This window comes from Pinus tabuliformis, chromosome 8 (genome assembly GCF_031772625.1).
Source record: "Pinus tabuliformis cultivar Carrire ecotype Pingquan chromosome 8, CPIR1, whole genome shotgun sequence".
NCBI lineage: Eukaryota > Viridiplantae > Streptophyta > Pinopsida > Pinales > Pinaceae > Pinus > Pinus tabuliformis.
In genome coordinates this window covers 245237571-245255074 of record NC_142294.1, presented here as the reverse complement: position 1 = coordinate 245255074, position 17504 = coordinate 245237571, and the positions used below count along the sequence as shown (strand labels likewise).

Here is a 17504-nt window from a genome sequence, read left to right as displayed (position 1 = left end):
AATGGAAGATGTTGCTTAAGAATCACCTAAGGCAGTACCAAATGCAGAAGGGAGAAGAAATCGATCCCTTCCTTCTCAGGTTGCAAGGGATTCAAGACCAGCTGACTTCCGTGGGGTCTACACCAGATCCTGAATTCATGGTCAGGACTACCCTAAACGCAGTCACTAAAGACTAGGATACCTTTTTCCAGAGAATCTTGGGTGGGGCTTCTCTCCCTAGTTGGGAGGAAATGTGAGTAGCTCTTCGACAGGAAGAGATTAGATGGTTAACCAAGGCAGGAGGTAGCGGCAAAGGAGTTAGAGTCAAGAAGGAGGAAGAGGAGGATGCAGCTCTCACATCAAAGGGATAGTAAGGGAAGAAAAAGAAGAAAAAGAAATACATATCCAAAGTCATATGCTTCAGATGTGGGGAACTGGGACATTTTGCCACTCAGTGCCCTCAGAAAAAGGGCAAGGAAGAGAAGTCTAACTCAAAGGTTGCTCCAGCAAAAGCTGACAAGGAGTACGATGATGAGGATTGCGCCATGAGTGCTCATGCACCTCTAGAGAAGAGGTGGGGCGATATTGAGTTGTAGTAAGGAGGACTACACAAGGGCGGGATCCTTAAGGTGCCCAAACTCTTGGATCACATATGGTTGCAACAGCCCTTAATGACAATAGAAAAATGATGAGAGTTAGTTGGTGCGAGGGATGATGGAGCAATAGTGGTAGAGCTAGAGCACCAAAGTATGAAGCAGTGCAGTGGAGTGTTGCAGCAATGCGAAAGGCACAGAGAAGAAACAACACTAGTGCAGTAGCATCAGAGGGTCAGCACAGATTACCAATAGAGGTAGCTTCAACATCAAGGGGCATCCAAACTGACCAACATGTCAGATTTTTCGGTGGATTTTCAGTTTCTTACTTCTCAACAGTTGAGTTGCAGTGCAGCAGTTAACAGTGGCAGTTCCATGGGCAACATGATGCAGCATATTGAGAGGGAGTTGCAGTACAAATATAGTAGTGACAGTGGTAGTGTCATGGGCAGCAGTACAGATTGCAGCAGCGCAATGGATGAAGGGCAGTAAGGCGAGCATCAGCAACACAGAGGACCGATGTCATGGATCAGTGTGATACTTTTGCTGGGAAGTATTGTTAGAGCACATTCCTTGTTAAGAGGGAGTGTTGATTTTTGGGTAGCATCGGATGTTCTCTAGCTCCCAAATTTTGTGGAGGGGCTAGAACACATGAGATCTCCAAGACCGAGAAATTGTTTGGTGAAATTCCACCCAGATTGTATTTTATTAAAATAATTAATATTTTTAATGGGGTTCCTAAGTCTAAACTTAGGAAAATTAAAATATTAATGGATATTAATAAAAATATGGGTGAGAAGCTTCTAAGAGAAGAGGATCAAGTCTTTTTTAATCTTAGCCATTGATTAGGGACTTAATCTCACCCGTTGATTCATCAACAAGAAAAGTGTAAGAGGAGGCTTGAGGTCAGTTGGAGATACACCAAGTTGATCAGTCAGTTCGATTTTTTTGGGGCATGGTTTGATGAGAAAATCGAACAAGTAATTTGAGTTGCAGTGAGAGGGGAAAAAATAGAGATTTGGATCGGAGAGGAAGTTTTGAGCCAAAGAATACATAGCAAAGAGGCATCTTGAGCATCAGGGAGGTAACGCAAAGGTCTATGCAGCCCAAGAGGGGCTCACGCAGAGCTGACGCAAGCCAGGAGGGTCTCTTATAGTGGCAGTACAGAGTATTCATCAGAAGTCCGAGATTTTGCTGGAGAAGCGAGGATCTAATCTGGGAGGGCTAAACAATAGTGTTCCTCCAACAAATTGATCCAATAGAAGAGGAGACACAGTTATCTAGAGGCAAGACGCTGGCCTACACAGTGATTGCGTAGGGACTTCACAGTGTTTTCCAGGAGGGTCAGATCACTCATTGGATCATATTTGACTTAAGGAACGACATAAACCCTCGTATGTATTTCTTGTTGTCATGATTTCTCTGAAAGGTTATCCGGTGTGAGAGGCAACCTGTTGTACTCAGATTCTTCTTGCTTAATAATACAAACCCTTTATCTGCTACACTGGTTTTCCCACATTGGGTTTTTCTGGGGATGTGTTGTCCAAAAATAATGGTGTCCCTTGTGTGTTTGTCTCATCTATTGTTTCAGTTCATGATCTATATGTCAGTGTAGTCTGCAATAGTGTTTTTCATCATTGTTTATAAATTAAATAACTTGTTGAATGAAATAACAAATAGGAGATCCTAAACCATTGACTCCAGTAGGATTTATGTTTATAAAGATTCATAAATTTCACAGATAAAGGGTATATTTGGCCAAGTGTGTCGCCATGGGGAACCCCAGTCTTGTTTGTAAAGAAAAAGGATGGGACCCTTCACCTTTGTATTGACTATAAGCAGCTAAACAAAGTGACTATTAAAAACCGATATCTATTGCCATAGATAGATGATCTATTTGATCAATTGCATGGGGCAACATTTTTCTCCAAGATAGATTTGAGGTCTGGATATCATCAAATGCACATTAAAGAAGAAGATATTCACAAGACCACTTTTTGGACTAGGTATGGGCACTATGAGTTTGTAGTGGTACCCTTTGGGCTTACTAATGCCCCTGTCGCTTTCATGTGTTTGATGAATAATGTATTGCATCCTTACTTGGAAAAGTTCGTTATTGTATTTGTGGATGACATCCTAGTTTATTCAAAGATGGAAAAATAGCATGAGAAGAATTTGGAAGCAGTGCTACATTTTTGTGGGAGCATAAGCTTTATGCAAATCTTAGCAAGTGTGACTTTTTCCAGCCTCAAATACATTATTTGGGACATGTTGTCTCCAAGGAAGGGATATCAGTTGACCTAGAGAAGATCAAGGCTATAATGGAGTGGCCCACTCCAAGGAATGTGAACGAGGTCAAATCGTTCATGGGATTAGCAGGTTATTATAGGAGGTTCATTAGGAATTTCTCCAAGATTGGGTATCCTATTACAACATTGCAAAGAAAAGGGAAGAAGTTTGACTGGACAGCAGAGTGTGCAACAAGCTTTGAGCAACTAAAGTAATTTCTCACAACTACACCTGTGCTAAGGACTACAGACCCTGGTAAGGATTTCACGGTTTGCACAAATGCATGCAAGGAAGGACTCGATGGAGTCTTAATGAAAAAAGGATAAGTAGTTTCATATGAGTCCTGGAAGTTGAACGAGAATGAGGTGAACTACATGACTCATGACTTAGATTTTGCAAGCTTCATTCATGCACTAAATATGTGGAGGCATTACCTCATTGGGAGGAATTTTATTCTTATGACAGGTCACAGTGGAATCAAGTATCTATTTGAGCAACCCAAGCTGAATGTAATACAATCCAGGTGGTCAACTACAATCAATGAGTTTAATTTTGAAATCAAGTACATCAAGGGAAAAGAAAACATAGTTGTTGATGCACTCAATGAAGAATTCAGTTAAACCATTTAAGAGTCGTAAGCTGTTACATGATAGACCTGGTGGAAAGGATCAAAAGTGCAGGACAACAGGATGAAAAGTATTAGTAGATGAAAGAGAAGTTGCTACAAGGAAGTGAGGATAAGGAGTATCACCTCACTGATGACGACCTAATTAGATTTAAGAGCAGAATTTATGTGCCAAGTGATGAGAAGTTAAAAACACTTATCATCAAGGAGTTTCATGTCAAGCCTTATTCAAGCCATCTAAGATACCAAAAGACACTTTCAGCCATTAAGAGATTTTATTATTGGCTGAATTTGAAGAAAGAAGTGGTTGATTTTGTGGCCAAGTGCATAGAGTGTCAGCAAGTAAAGGCTGAATGTAAACATCTAACAGGATTATTGTAGCCCATTCCTATTCCAGAATGGAAATGGGAAGTTATTCTATGGATTTCATCTCAGGTTTTCCACAAACTTCCAAGAAACATGATGCAATCATGGTAGTTGTTGACAAGTTGAGCAAGGAAACTCATTTTGTGGTGGAAAAAACCACTAACTCAACTAGTGAGGTGGCACAAATATTCATAAAAGAGATTGTGAGGCTCCATGATATTCCTATTTTTTTGTTTCGGATAGAGATGACATGTTTACTTCCAAGTTTTGGAAGGAGTTGTTTTCCAGTTTGGGGATAGAATTATCATTTAGCATGACATATCATCCATAGACAAAAAAAAAAACTAAGAGGACTAACAGGATCCTTGAAGACATGTTGAGGATGTATGTAATGCATCAACCCAAGAAGTGGGAGGAATACCTCCTATTGTTGGATTTTGCTTATGAAAATGGGTATCAGTAGTCCATTAAGATGAGTCCATTCGAGGCTCTGTATGGAAGGAGTTATAATACTCCTATCAACTAGAGTGATTTGGCGAACGGGGTCCTTATTGGGCCTGATATGCTCAAGGAAATGGAGCAGAAAATTCAAGTCATCAGACAAAATTTAAAGGTGGCACAGGATAGGAAAAAGATTTATGCTGATCAGCATAGGGTGCATAAGGAGTTTCAAGTTGGGGAACATGTATATTTAAGGATAAAACTGAAGAAGAGTTCCTTGAGAATTGGGAACTGTGCCAAGTTGGCACCATGGTATAGTGGGCCTTTTGAGATCCTTGAGAGGATTGGGTCGGTGGCCTATAGGCTGGCCCTACCTCCTACAATTAGATTTCATGATGTTTTTCATGTTTCTTTGCTTAAAAGGTATGTGAAGGATTCTAATCATGTAATTGATTATTCTGTGCTATATGTGGAATCAAAGGGGGAGTTCTAGCCAGAACCAATATGCAATCTATATTGGAGGACTCTCATGCTCCAGAATTGAGCCATAGATAAAGTCAAGGTGTAGTGGAAGCACTTTGGTCCTGAGGAAGCCAATTGGGAAATGGTTGATGCCATGAAGACAACTTATCATCCTTTGTTTTCCAGTTAAGTAAATTATTCATAGGTTTATGTAAAATATTGTATGAGCTACAAGTATGAATTTCCATAGATAGTATGTGATAGCTATTTTGTAATTCTCTTTTAGAATGTTTTTGTCTCTATGTATAAGGACAAATAATGCCAAGGATGGTGTTCCCTGAAGGGAGAGGGGTTTGTAAAAGCCCAGCCTATTGATGGCTGGATTTTTCCATGTAAATACACAATTGTAAGTACAATTCAAGTTAAAAAGGGTTGAGTAAGGTACATGGATTTCAAAAGGTACTAAGGGAGGTCAATTACGTGGGAAATTCAACGTACTTTCTAAAGGAATAAAACTGGATAGCTCGGACAACCATTGAAGGATGGTGATTAAGATTTAAATGCTCTGGAATGGTGTGTTGTAGAGGTGGTTGTTGTAAATTTATGAACTATAGGCAAGGGACAAAGCCCATGTTGGATTGGGAAAACATAACAAGGAAACGAGGACACAAGGCAGGGAGAAAAAGGAGAGACTACACAGAGGTAAAAGTGGGAGAAAGAGAAAATCCTTTGTTTGTCTTAGCAAGGAGGAAATGAGAGAGAGAAACGACAGAGAGAGAAAGAAATGAAAAACTCTCGCACACAAGCAAACCATGCCAGATAGAAGAGAAGGAAAGAAAAACTCCCATGGACAAGCATACAGAGGGAGAGCTTGAGATCCTATGGATAATAGATAGAGCGAGTCAAGAGCAGTAGGAAAGGGGCAACGAAAATTGTGATGCACGCACAACGAGAAAAGAGCATACAAAGTTCTCCTTAAGGTGAGGATAAATCTCTAGACACCTCAGGGGGCTAGAGGGTGGAGATGGTGTTCTTTAGATTCCCCTAATATCCTAGGGTAAAGGTTTAGCCCTTGAATTCTTGGCAAAGGAAACTCTGAAGGTCTCCATTGCTTTTCATTTAACAGTGGGTTATGGATTCCCTAGATTGCGTGGAACCACTATGTGGAAGTGGGTTATGGATTCCCTTAAGTGGGTGGAACTACTGTGTTGCATGATGCTAGCGTGGAGGTGAGACCTTTGGACTCCCTAGAGTATATGGGTGTATTTTTGGATGGCTAAAGAGAGTGGAGGTTATAATTCTAAGGAATCCATAAACTTGGTCAATTATTAATGATTAGTTGAAGGGTGGAGGTAGCAGACCTCTAGATTTCCTGTTTATTGATGATCATCATTTTTAGACGAAGGGTGGAGGCAACAAGCCTCTATATTTCCTGAATGAAACTTACTGCCGAGTAGCTAGTGGGCGGTGTTAGGAGGACCTCAAGAATCCCTATTTCAGCTGACATATGTTGATTATTCCCTTGGACAGGATCACCTTAGTCCCTTAAGATGTAACTCAGGGGTGACAACTACAAGTAGCTTGGCTATAACTTTCTACATTTAGGTGGAGAGTTCAAGTCCTGAACTCATGGTTGACTGTTATGATTCTAAGTTGGTTACATTCCTTTTATAGACAACTTATGTATGCGATTGACATATGGTTATATGTGATTGGATGTTATAATCCTTTGTCAATTGATGTGAATGAACTGCAACTCCTTAAGTGATAATTTTACAATAAAGTGAGAGAGGATCAAGGAGGACCTATCCTTGTAGTGTCATAATAACACTAGTACATGAATGACTAAGAAGGTTTATGACCCTTCAGTGGGCAGTTTCTTGTTGTATATTCCTTTATGGAATGATGGAGAGCTATGAGAGATGCAAGGTCTCTATTCTTTGATCTTATTGGGTCAGTTAAGGGATTCAAATTCCTTGGTTGACAACTTTGTCAGTTTTTTCAGTTTTTAGAGAAAAAAAAAATCTTGTTATTGACCCTTTTTTGATAGATTTCTGAGTACCTGTAGGGCCTTGTAAGTTCTCTTAGTTTCATGGATGAGCGGTGCATCCATTTCCTTGAGGAACCTCATAAATACCCATGAAGTTGCTTCAAAATATGACCTATGAAAGTTGCCAGAATGTTATGGAATTAAGTGAAAATCACCTAAGTCACAGCAGCTCGGGAGCTAAGACCCAACTAGGTTGGAGGTCAGCAGGTCGAGATAGTCACCAGGGGAAGTGTTATGTCGGGAAAGTCGACCCCTACTAGGTCAGAGGTCGGGAGGTTGGGATAGTCGCTAGAGGAAGTGGTATGGCAAGGAAGTTGAGCCCAACTAGGTCGGAGGTCGGAAGGTCGGGCAGTCTCCTAAGGAGGTTGTCCGGCAGGGAAGCCAACCCCGACTAGTTCAAAGGTTGGGAGGTCAGGAGTCGGGGGCTAGGTTAACTTTGGAAGATATGAACTTCAAGTAGAGGTCATCACAACTTGATAGTGGGCTTGCTGATCACTACAGAAAATGGTAGACTGCCATGTGGAAACTTGCTGATGTGGCTAGGGGGGAGTGGAGCCCACTTTGCAAGGATACTTCTCTTGATCTGTAGCTCAAGTTTGGGTGAAATTATATGTCATCGGATTCATTTCGACGACATGAATAGAATGGTGATGATAGTTTTGGGTTAAGAGGAGTTTTGGGAAAGTTAAAAAAATTATACCCCATCGTCATAACAATATTTTGAGGGTCAGGTATTGAGAGTGACTACCTCTTGTCCATGGGTTTGAGTAAGGGGTGTTGTTAGAAAACCCCCATGGGGGGAAGGAATTAAGATCCCTCCTTCAACAACATTGTGGCAGGACAAGCTACGAGAAATGATACTCACAGACATAGAAATCCTTGGCAACAACAAAGGACTAGATAGAGAAGGGAAGGAGTGAAACAAGCTAGGAGACTCAACAGGTCAAAATCTCAGAGAACACAAGTACTTGCCTCCCACAAACAAGCTCTACTTTATGAAATTATATCAAACAAGGTGGGGGGAAAGTAAAATACATGAAGGACCATGCGGTAATTTGTAAATTTGTGGGAATTTGGTTCTAAGAAAAAAATATTTATAAGATGGATTAGGAAACAATAGTAGATAAAGGGACATATGGAACTCAAACTAGGTTCGAAGGGTTGTTTCATATCCATCTTCAATAGTATAGATAAAATAGACATAACCTTTCATGGATGACCCTACTTTCTTAATTCTATAGGGATGTAGATGAAACCATGGATTAAAAGATCGAACCCTAGTAAAGGGGATTTCAACTCAACTCCAGTATGGCTACACCTATATTCTTTATCATAGAAATTTTGGGAATTAGACATACTCGAGGGCATTGGAAATGCCATTGGATCCTTTATCATGACTTTGGAAACCATCAGATTAGGAAGATACACATCATATGCCAGATTATATGTCTATCTAGCCCTAAAAAAATCCCTTCCAACAAGTATACAAATAAGCTTTTATCATGAAATATGGGAGCAACCCATAGATTACAAGCATATTCCCTTTAGATGTCAAAAATGCCATGAATATGTATGTCTATTTAGGGAATGCCCCGAAAATAAAATCATGAAGCCAATGTAAGTAGAGAAACAAGATGACCAATAAGGATTTACTAAGGTCTCCAATAAAAGAAAGGTAGCAAGAAAAGGGATCACAGATCACTCAACATTAAGGGAAGTAAACAATAAAAAATACATAGTACTCCCAATAGAAGAAGATCCTCCACAAGACCATAAGGAGCATAAAACAATAATTGTGGAACAATGAAATGCCCTAGAAAATGCACACGAATTCAAAGAAAATTAAGAGGTGCAATTGAGGAAAAATAGTCACACAAAATATGTAATAATTGTAGAGGAGGAGTAAGAGGAGCTAGAAGCTAAAGAACAAGAAGATGTAGAGTTAAGAAACATGTGTTGGACATTGGATAAACCAATGTTCCCCTCGTGTTTCGTGACATGGACTAACCGCCTCTCATGGATCCTTATCTCTCGTTATGCAATCATTTATTAACACCTGCGGGTTTTGGTCTAATGACAATTGTGATTCCTAGCAAGTGGTATCAAAGCCTAGGTCACGAGTTCGATACCCACCCGGTTCGCGTTGGGGGGAGATTGTTGGACATTGGATAAGCCAACGCTCTGACATGGACTAACCGCCTCTCGTGGATCCTTATCTCTAGTGACACAATTGTTGAATAACACCTGTGGGTTTCGGTCTAACAACAATCGTGATTCCCAACAACATGGATTTACAGAGAATAGCGCATGAATTAAGGACAAGGGACCCAATCACCATACAAGAGGAATATGTGCAACTAATTACTAAATATTATCTCAAAAATAAAAGGACAACAAGTACGCCAACTCTAGGTAATAGCTCTAAACCTGCAAATATTTCTTTGGGAGTTAAAAGTAACATTAATAAAGAACATATAAAAGGGGGAAAAGAAGAGGTAGGAAGAGCAACAAACAACTAATCTAGGAAATGGGAGAATATCTTGTGAATGCAAATAGGGTTGTCCTAATGAAAAAGGCATTCCAATCTCCTCACCCACGCTCCCAATGGAAATAATATCATGGAATATTAGGGGTCTCAATGAAAAATCCAAACAAAGACTCTTAAAGAAGAAATTGAAAAAAGAAAACGTTGATATCGTCATGCTTCCTAAAACCAAATGTTCCATTGAAATACTTCTAAACATTTCCAAAGGAATTTAGAAAAATTGTCAAACAATAGCCAGTGATGCCAATGGTGCTTATGGAGGCATAACCATCCTTTGGAACCTTGACAACATAAGTCTCCAATATTTTCTAGCTACCTAGAAAACCATAACTGCTAGATTTCAACTTCTAGGATTAGTAAAGACAAGATATATAACCAATGTTTATGGCCCAATGCATCCTAGGGAAGAAAAAAAAACTTTCATAGATAGTTTACAAAGTTTAGTGCAAGATGTTGAAGACAACTATTGGATATTATGAGAAGATTTTAGCCTTATAAAATCTCTTTAGGCAAGAAAAAGGGGGGAATTAGAATGTTGGATAAGAAATATCAGCTCTTGGTTGAGTTTTTGCAAAATTCAAAACTTGTGGATCTTGAAACTAACAGTGATGTCTTCAATTGGAATAAGTGAAGGAGAGGATCGTCACAAGTTGAGTTTTGACTTGATAGATATTTAATGTCAAAACCTCTTCCTCTTAGGATTAAGCTTTTAGCCCACAATCGTAACATGTCATGGTTTTGATCATTAATCCATGCAATTATTTATACACCCGATTGAGAAGCGAAAAAATCGAGAGGTTTTTAAGTGTGACTTTTTGAAAAAATTTCCGGTTTATTTTCTGATCTAATTTGTCTAGAATTCGGTAGGGATTCATTCAAAACAAAAGTTTGATGGATGAACTCTGCACAATCCAAGTGTCTTTGGGGTTTTTCAAGTGCTGAATCCATATATGTAGTCAAAAAACTACTTTAAACAACACAAATAGAGATTTGACCACAACTTTTTCTTTGGTTTCTAGGCAGAAATCCACCGGAAATTCCAAAAAGTTGCAGTTAAAGACAATTCCCAAAAAAATAAACATTATCACTTTGAGGCATTCTGGTAGAGACATCATGCATTCAATAACAATATCAAAAAAACCATGGAAAGAAGTAGATGTTATAAAAGACAACAAAAATTCACTCGTCAAATTTGACGGTTTTCACACCTCCCAAACTTATCTTCACAATTTCAATGAAAAATGATGACGATTTTACAAAAAAATTAATTGTATTTGACGAACAAATCACCCTGTGACAAATAATTTCCCTGTCAAATTCCATCCGTAGTATACATATCAACAAAAGCAAAAATTTAAAAAGCAAAAGCCGAAAGAATGGACCGTGTTGGAATTAGGCAAAAACAAAAAACATAAAAAACGGAGATTGGAAAAAAAATTGAAAAAAACACAGCAGGAAATCATAGGAAAAAGATACATAATCTAGATTTTAGAAACAATACCACTTTAACATAGGAAAATTATAACACACTTTTTATTATCAAAACCCTAGTCCAACAAAATTTAAGAAACAGTAGTGCACGTGATCACATGCAAGTGGGAGAGGGGTCAAGCGATCTCATGATGAATACGCTCAATGTGTCATCCAACTTTGAAAACAAAAGTGCACGTGCCCACATGCAAATGGGAGAAGGCTCTAAGTCATGTGTATCGAGACAAAAAGGATTGACTCTGCTCCGACTTGAAAACCTGGGGAAATGTCGCTACGAGAAAGTCGTTGTGTGTGCACAGAGGTACCCGATATGCCATGGAGTACAGGCGTGCGATTCACGAGCAAGGAAAAACCGGTTATCGCTCGCTTTCTGTATAACCTCCACTGACACCAGGACAAGGCAAAGCAGGCGATCATAGAGAAGGAAACTCTTGACGAGGGATCGAAAAGTCGTAAAGGCATTCTCTGAAACTGTAAAGCCATCATGAGGCGATCGTTGCCTTTTATTTTGGTTATTGCAGCCAGGAATTAGGAAGTCAAGTCTCAGCCCGCAAAAGGAGCTATGGGATCCCTCAGGATTGTTTCGATCTTGACTGTGATTACGTTTCTTGGTAATATATTCAATGTGGATAGTCACAGGATTTTGAGATCATTCAAGCCTGTTGGTCACATGAAACCCTTCTCGAAATGGAGTCTGGAGAGTCCGGATTCTCAGGTTGTCAATGTTCCGACGTATCTCAATCGGGCGGAGGCAGCGAGAGTTTCGGCTGCTCGCTGGAAGCAGGCTCGGTCTCTGGCTGCAGCGCCCAGGACGGACAATGCCACGGTAATTAAGGGAGATAGTACCTTTTTTTTTCAATTAAGGGAGATGAGTTTTTCTTGAGTTTTTTCGTTTGTTGGTGGTGCGCAGGTGCCGTCGAATGGTCGCTTATTCTATGTTACAGACTATGGTGCAGATCCGACCGGAACCACGGACAGCACGAAGGCCCTCTTGGCGGCCATTAACAAGGCCTTCAATGTAGCCACGAGAGACCACACGATGTCCGGTGTTCACGACCTCGGAGGCGTCGAGATTCATCTCGAGGGAGGAAATTACCTCATCAGTCAACCTCTGCAACTGCCTCAAAGTGGGGGCGGCAATGTCTTGGTAACGAAATGAAATCAAATCTCTAACGTTACTGTAGATTATATAGCAGGCATCACGACACGAATTACTAATTGATTGGATGCATACAGATTCATGGGGGAACCCTGCGGGCTTCTAATGATTTCCCAAGGGATCGTTACTTGATCGAGCTATGGTCCTCGGCTGATGCGAAGCTCAGTACAAGTCTCCACGGCGCCGAGCTGGCGACTGCCTTGAACCACAGTTTCCATCGCATTGCCTCATACGAAGACATCACTCTGCGGGATTTGATGCTAGATGCAAATTTTCGTGGCGGGGGGATTCTAGTCATTAATTCCCTGAGAACTCGCATCGATAATTGCTATATCTCGCATTTCATGTCGTTTGGCATCATGGTTCAGGGCGGACACGAGACATACATCCGGAATTCTTTCCTTGGGCAACGCATTACCGCGGGCGGAAGCCCCTTCGAGAAGGATTTCAGTGGCGTGGCCATAAGTCTCATGAGCAACGACAACGCTGTAACGGATGTCGTCATCTTTTCGGCTGCTGTGGGGATCGCGGTGAGCGGGGAGGCCAACATATTCACGGGAGTCCACTTTTATAACAAGGCCACAGGATTCGGAGGAGTTGGAATCAAACTACGGCTCGGTGGATTGACTCAGACGAGGATTGTTGGTTGTTATATGGACTATACTGCCATTGTTGCAGAGGATCCCGTGCAGCTTGATATTGCCGATAGTTTCTTTCTCGGCGACGCCAACATTGTACTGAAATCATCGCGGAGGAAAATGATATCAGGCGTCAATATTGTTGATAATATGTTTAGCGGCTCTTGGAAGGGCGTGGACATTGTTGAGTTGGAAGGACATTTTGAAACGATTAATCAGACGGTCGTTGACAGGAACAGTGCCTGCGGAATGACACTTAAATCGACTGTAGCTCGAGGCACAGTGAAGGGTAACGGAACCAAATGGGTCCTAGATTTTAATCCCTTTCTTCTCTTCCCAAACCTAATTCAGCATGTTCAGTATTCTTTCTATACATCTGATGCTTCGTTTCCCAGTCATGCTCTCAGAAACGTTTCTTCCAACAAAGTGGTGATTGAAGCGGATACCCATGTATCTGCAACAGTGGCAGTGCAGGTAGATCAGAGTGCCACTTTTGTTCCTGTTGGTGGGATTTATTCCTAAGAGAGGGGCTCATTTGATTAGTACAGACAGAATTTGCTTAGTCCTTATTACTTAATTCCCTTGGTTTATATTTTTCATTTTGGGCCGGTCGGAATTTCTGTGGGCATGTTTGGAAATGGGTTCACATCAAATAGAACTCGATTCAAAGGGCCTTGAAGGCTAAGCCTATTCATAGTAATTATCAATAAGTATTTTGGGTTTTAAAAAATAGCCGTGATCAGGAGTTGGGATTTTAAAAAATAGCTTTGATCAGAAATTGGAAAGGCAGATCAGAAGTTGGAAAGGCAGAGGAGCCAAAAATACAAATTTCGCACTAAACATTAGTTGTCATTTTTTTTAACTTTTTTGGAAGGATATTTAAAATTTTTTTACACTAACCACTGTCCTAAACTAAATTCACATACATACAATTTTGAATTAGACTATAACTTGACTCGAATTAACTCTCTAAATCTAGCCAACTCTTCATGAATGAGTACTTAGCTTATTTCAACAATTTCAACCACAATTGGCTGGATTGATTAGTCGTATTATTTTTGAAAACCATGGCAACAACATTATACGCCCACTTTGGAAGTCCTCATTAGCATTTTATTTTAAAGTTCAATGTAGTTATTCCCACATCTATCCCGTTGGAGACCAAGCCACTCTCTGCTGACTAAAGTTGAAGGCGATTTAAATAACTTGTAATCAGAATGCCTTAGCCCATCTCGCATGAAACAAATAATAGACATTGAAACAATTAGGAATCTTTAGAATTCATTTGATACATCTTTTTGCTCCATTCAAAACAAACTGTGTTAATTGTGACATACAGCAGATTATTTGATTTGTTTCTCTCATTTTTATTTTTCTCTCGGTTACTTCATTTTAAAATCTCAAAAGCATGGATTACTGTTCATCTACTGATTAACAACAGCTAAGCGGTTTGTTCCTTTGGAATTACTTTCATTTTAAAATCTCAAAATCATGGATTACTGTTCATCTACTGATTGCTGCTCATCTACTGATTAACAACAGCTAAGCGGTTTGTTCCTTTAGAACTACTTTCACTTTTACGTCTGTATTTTCAACATAATTCTCATCTGCTAATTGACTGTTGCTAAGCGGAACAATCAGCTAAGAGCTTTGTTCCTTTAGAATTACTTTCACTTTTGTGTCTCTATTTTCAACAGAATTCAAATATTATATTTGTAGTGGCTTGACTTTTAATACGGGAAATCTCACTCTAAAATTACTCATGTTTTCATCAGCGGTTCAATATCCCACATGGTTTTGATAATCTTGTACAATGTAACATAATGTTTTCTGGTCGGAGCTTCATCGATTTGGATATTTTGATTATGTTTATATTGATTCTAAATTTTAAAATATTTAGAAAATTTAATAAATATAGTAAAATTAATTATTGATTTGGTTTATATTTATTATTATTTTTTTTAATATTTCAAAATAAGCAATTTAATCAAACTCAGGTACAGGTATATATATCAGTACAAAAGATAATTTATATATCTCAGTACAAGATATAAATCAAACACAGCTATATATATATATATATATATATAAAATCAAACTCAGGTACAGGTATATATATTTCAGTACTGAAGATAAGTTATATATCTGAGTACTGAGGATAATTTTTTCTTCAGAATTATGTAGAAGATAATTTTTTCCTCTCAATTAATTCAGATATGTATCTCATTATATTAGATAATTTTTCTTTGCCCACGAGGTTTTGGTTTGACCATGAATGGATGTAGTGTTAAGGCAATCTTTGTGATCTTTCTCTAATAAATTTTCACAACTGATTATTCCAATTTACTGAATATGAATCCATAAAAAAGTTCCAAAGATTAAGCTTTTTTTTTTATCCAACCAAATTTGTAGTGGATTTGAATGAAGTAATCTCAGTAATTTTGAAGTAGAGTTTACATTGGTGAAACTATGATGTCAATAATCTGAAGAAGTGAACATGGTGTTGAAACCATGTCATCTGTCAACCAGATGTCATAAGTAATGAAAATTGATTATTTTCCCTCTTTTCAGAATTCAAATTTATTTTAGAAGTGTTAATCAAAATTCACATTTGAAAAAGATATTGAAACCATGTCATCTGTCAACCAGATGTCATAAATAATGAAAATTGATTATTTTCCCTTTTTGCAGAATTCAAATCTATTTTAGAAGTGTTAATCAAAATTCATATTTTAAAAAAATATTGAAACCATGTCTTTTGTCAACCAAATGTCATAAGTAATGAAAATTGATTATTTTCCCTCTTTTCAGAATTCAAATCTATTTTAGAAATGTTCCATCAAAATTCACATTTTAAAAAGATACAATTCACTTACTGAGAGTAAATATTATATAATTTAACAAAACCAATTTATCATGAATTCATAATTTAGTTATTTTTGTTTTGTTTTTCATAAAGAAAAAATTAGTTATTTTATGTTTAGTGTTTTTAGACCTGATATACTATTCTTATATTTTAAAACGGTATATTTTTTCTTCATATTTTGTAAAAAGGAAAGCAAGCATAGAATAGTACAAGTTAATATTATGTTTGTTAAGTAATATTCAAAATAGTAAAAACATATTATCAAAATGTATTTTTTTATTATATCTAATAATATTTTTCTTAAATAATTATATTTACTTAATATTTTATGGTAAAAAAGTATTCTAGCATCAAAAGATTATAAAATATTTATTCTTATATTATTTACTCTTTTATTTTATTTTTTATTAAATTATATTTTAATTTTTTTATTATTTAAAAATAATTTTAAATCATATTGTAATTTTTTAATATTTAAAAATAATTTTAATTTTAGATTGAATTTTTTTTTGAAATTGATGATATTATTCAATGCTAGAGTTAGAGTTTTCTCACTGACGCATTTATATATGTTGTATGCATACCATGTGATGATTTTAAATAAATAATTTATGTTTTAATTTATGTTTATATATATTTATATTTATATTCAGTAGTTTTATTTAATATTTGATTTAAAATTATTTAAATATTGTAAATTTATATAGATAGAGTGTTTGAAGAATTTTCAAAATTTTAAATTAATTTATATATTGGGATGTATATTTTAATTAATAAAAAACAACAGTTTTAAGTCATAAGGGTGGGTGGACGTGGTTCAACCGCATTGAGCGACATATAAGTAACTAGAGAATGTGTGTTATTATGACAGAAAAATATATAATAATTTTTTTAATAAATTTTATTATTTATTAAAATAAAATATAAAAAACATAAAATAATAAAAACATGATGTTAAATTATTTTATATAAAACAATAAAATTAATTTTAAAAAAAATTGTACAAAATTATTATAAAAAAATTAGTAAACAAAATTCCCCACAACATGACTCTAACAAAAAAAATTATAAACAAATAAAAAACATAAAATAATAAAAACATTATCTTAAATTATTTTATATAAACAATAAAATTGATTTTTAAAAAATTTATACAAAATCATTATAAAAAAAATCAGTAAACAAAATTCCCCACAACATGACCCTAACAAAAAAAATATAAACAAATATCAACATAAGTCCAACTAAATTTAAAACCAAAATTAATAAAACAAAACACTTTCAATATTTTTTGCACTTCTGTAAACAAAGCGGATACTTGGTCATTGCCATTTGCCCTGACAAATTAACCCAAAGCGTGCAAACTCTCAGAGAACTTTCATGCACTCAACTGTTGCACTAAAATTGTCTAGCTCTGCCATTACAAATTGCTCGAAATTTTAGTAAAATTATGATAAAATTTGATTATTTTTTTTAAATTTAAATTATATTTGTTAAATTTTAAGATTTTATTGATAATTATAATTTTAAATAATACTAATCTATTTCCACCATAAAAAATAATTTTAAATAATAATTTTAAATAATACTAATCTTTTTCCACCATAAAAAATAATTCATATACTTTAACCTTCTAATTAAAAAAAAAAAAAATTATCCAAAATTCTACCATAACACAAATTATTTGTAGTATTCCTGGACAACGCCCATAAAGAAATCGAAAGGACTACTGCAGTGAAAGCTTTCATTTCGACCTTGCTGACCATACCTTACGGCTCGCGCACAAAATGACAAGTGCCAATTTCTGAGTAAACAGGTACAAGCTTATATGCATTTAATTCTCGTTCGTACAGAAAATAGTTGGACAGCGTTTTTCCCACTTATCTCCGTTTGTGAAAAAAATGGCGTTATTTAACTTCGCGATTTTTTTGCGACGTCGTCTTCCAGCCCATGGAATTATCCGGCATATCGAAACCTCTTTCCTGCGCTCTCGGTTTGTC

The 17504-nt window shown here is 36.9% G+C and overlaps 1 protein-coding gene across 1 annotated transcript; it reads left to right on the top strand.

The window, feature by feature from the left end:
* The first annotated feature begins 11147 nt into the window (after positions 1 to 11147).
* On the top strand, positions 11148 to 13274 carry LOC149235053 (polygalacturonase QRT3-like). The gene is made up of 3 exons (XM_089461281.1): positions 11148 to 11667; positions 11752 to 11988; positions 12078 to 13274. The coding sequence occupies exons 1-3, from the start codon at positions 11404 to 11406 to the stop codon at positions 13158 to 13160; spliced, it is 1584 nt and encodes a 527-aa protein (XP_089317407.1). The 5' UTR covers positions 11148 to 11403; the 3' UTR covers positions 13161 to 13274.
* Positions 13275 to 17504: the final 4230 nt, after the last annotated feature.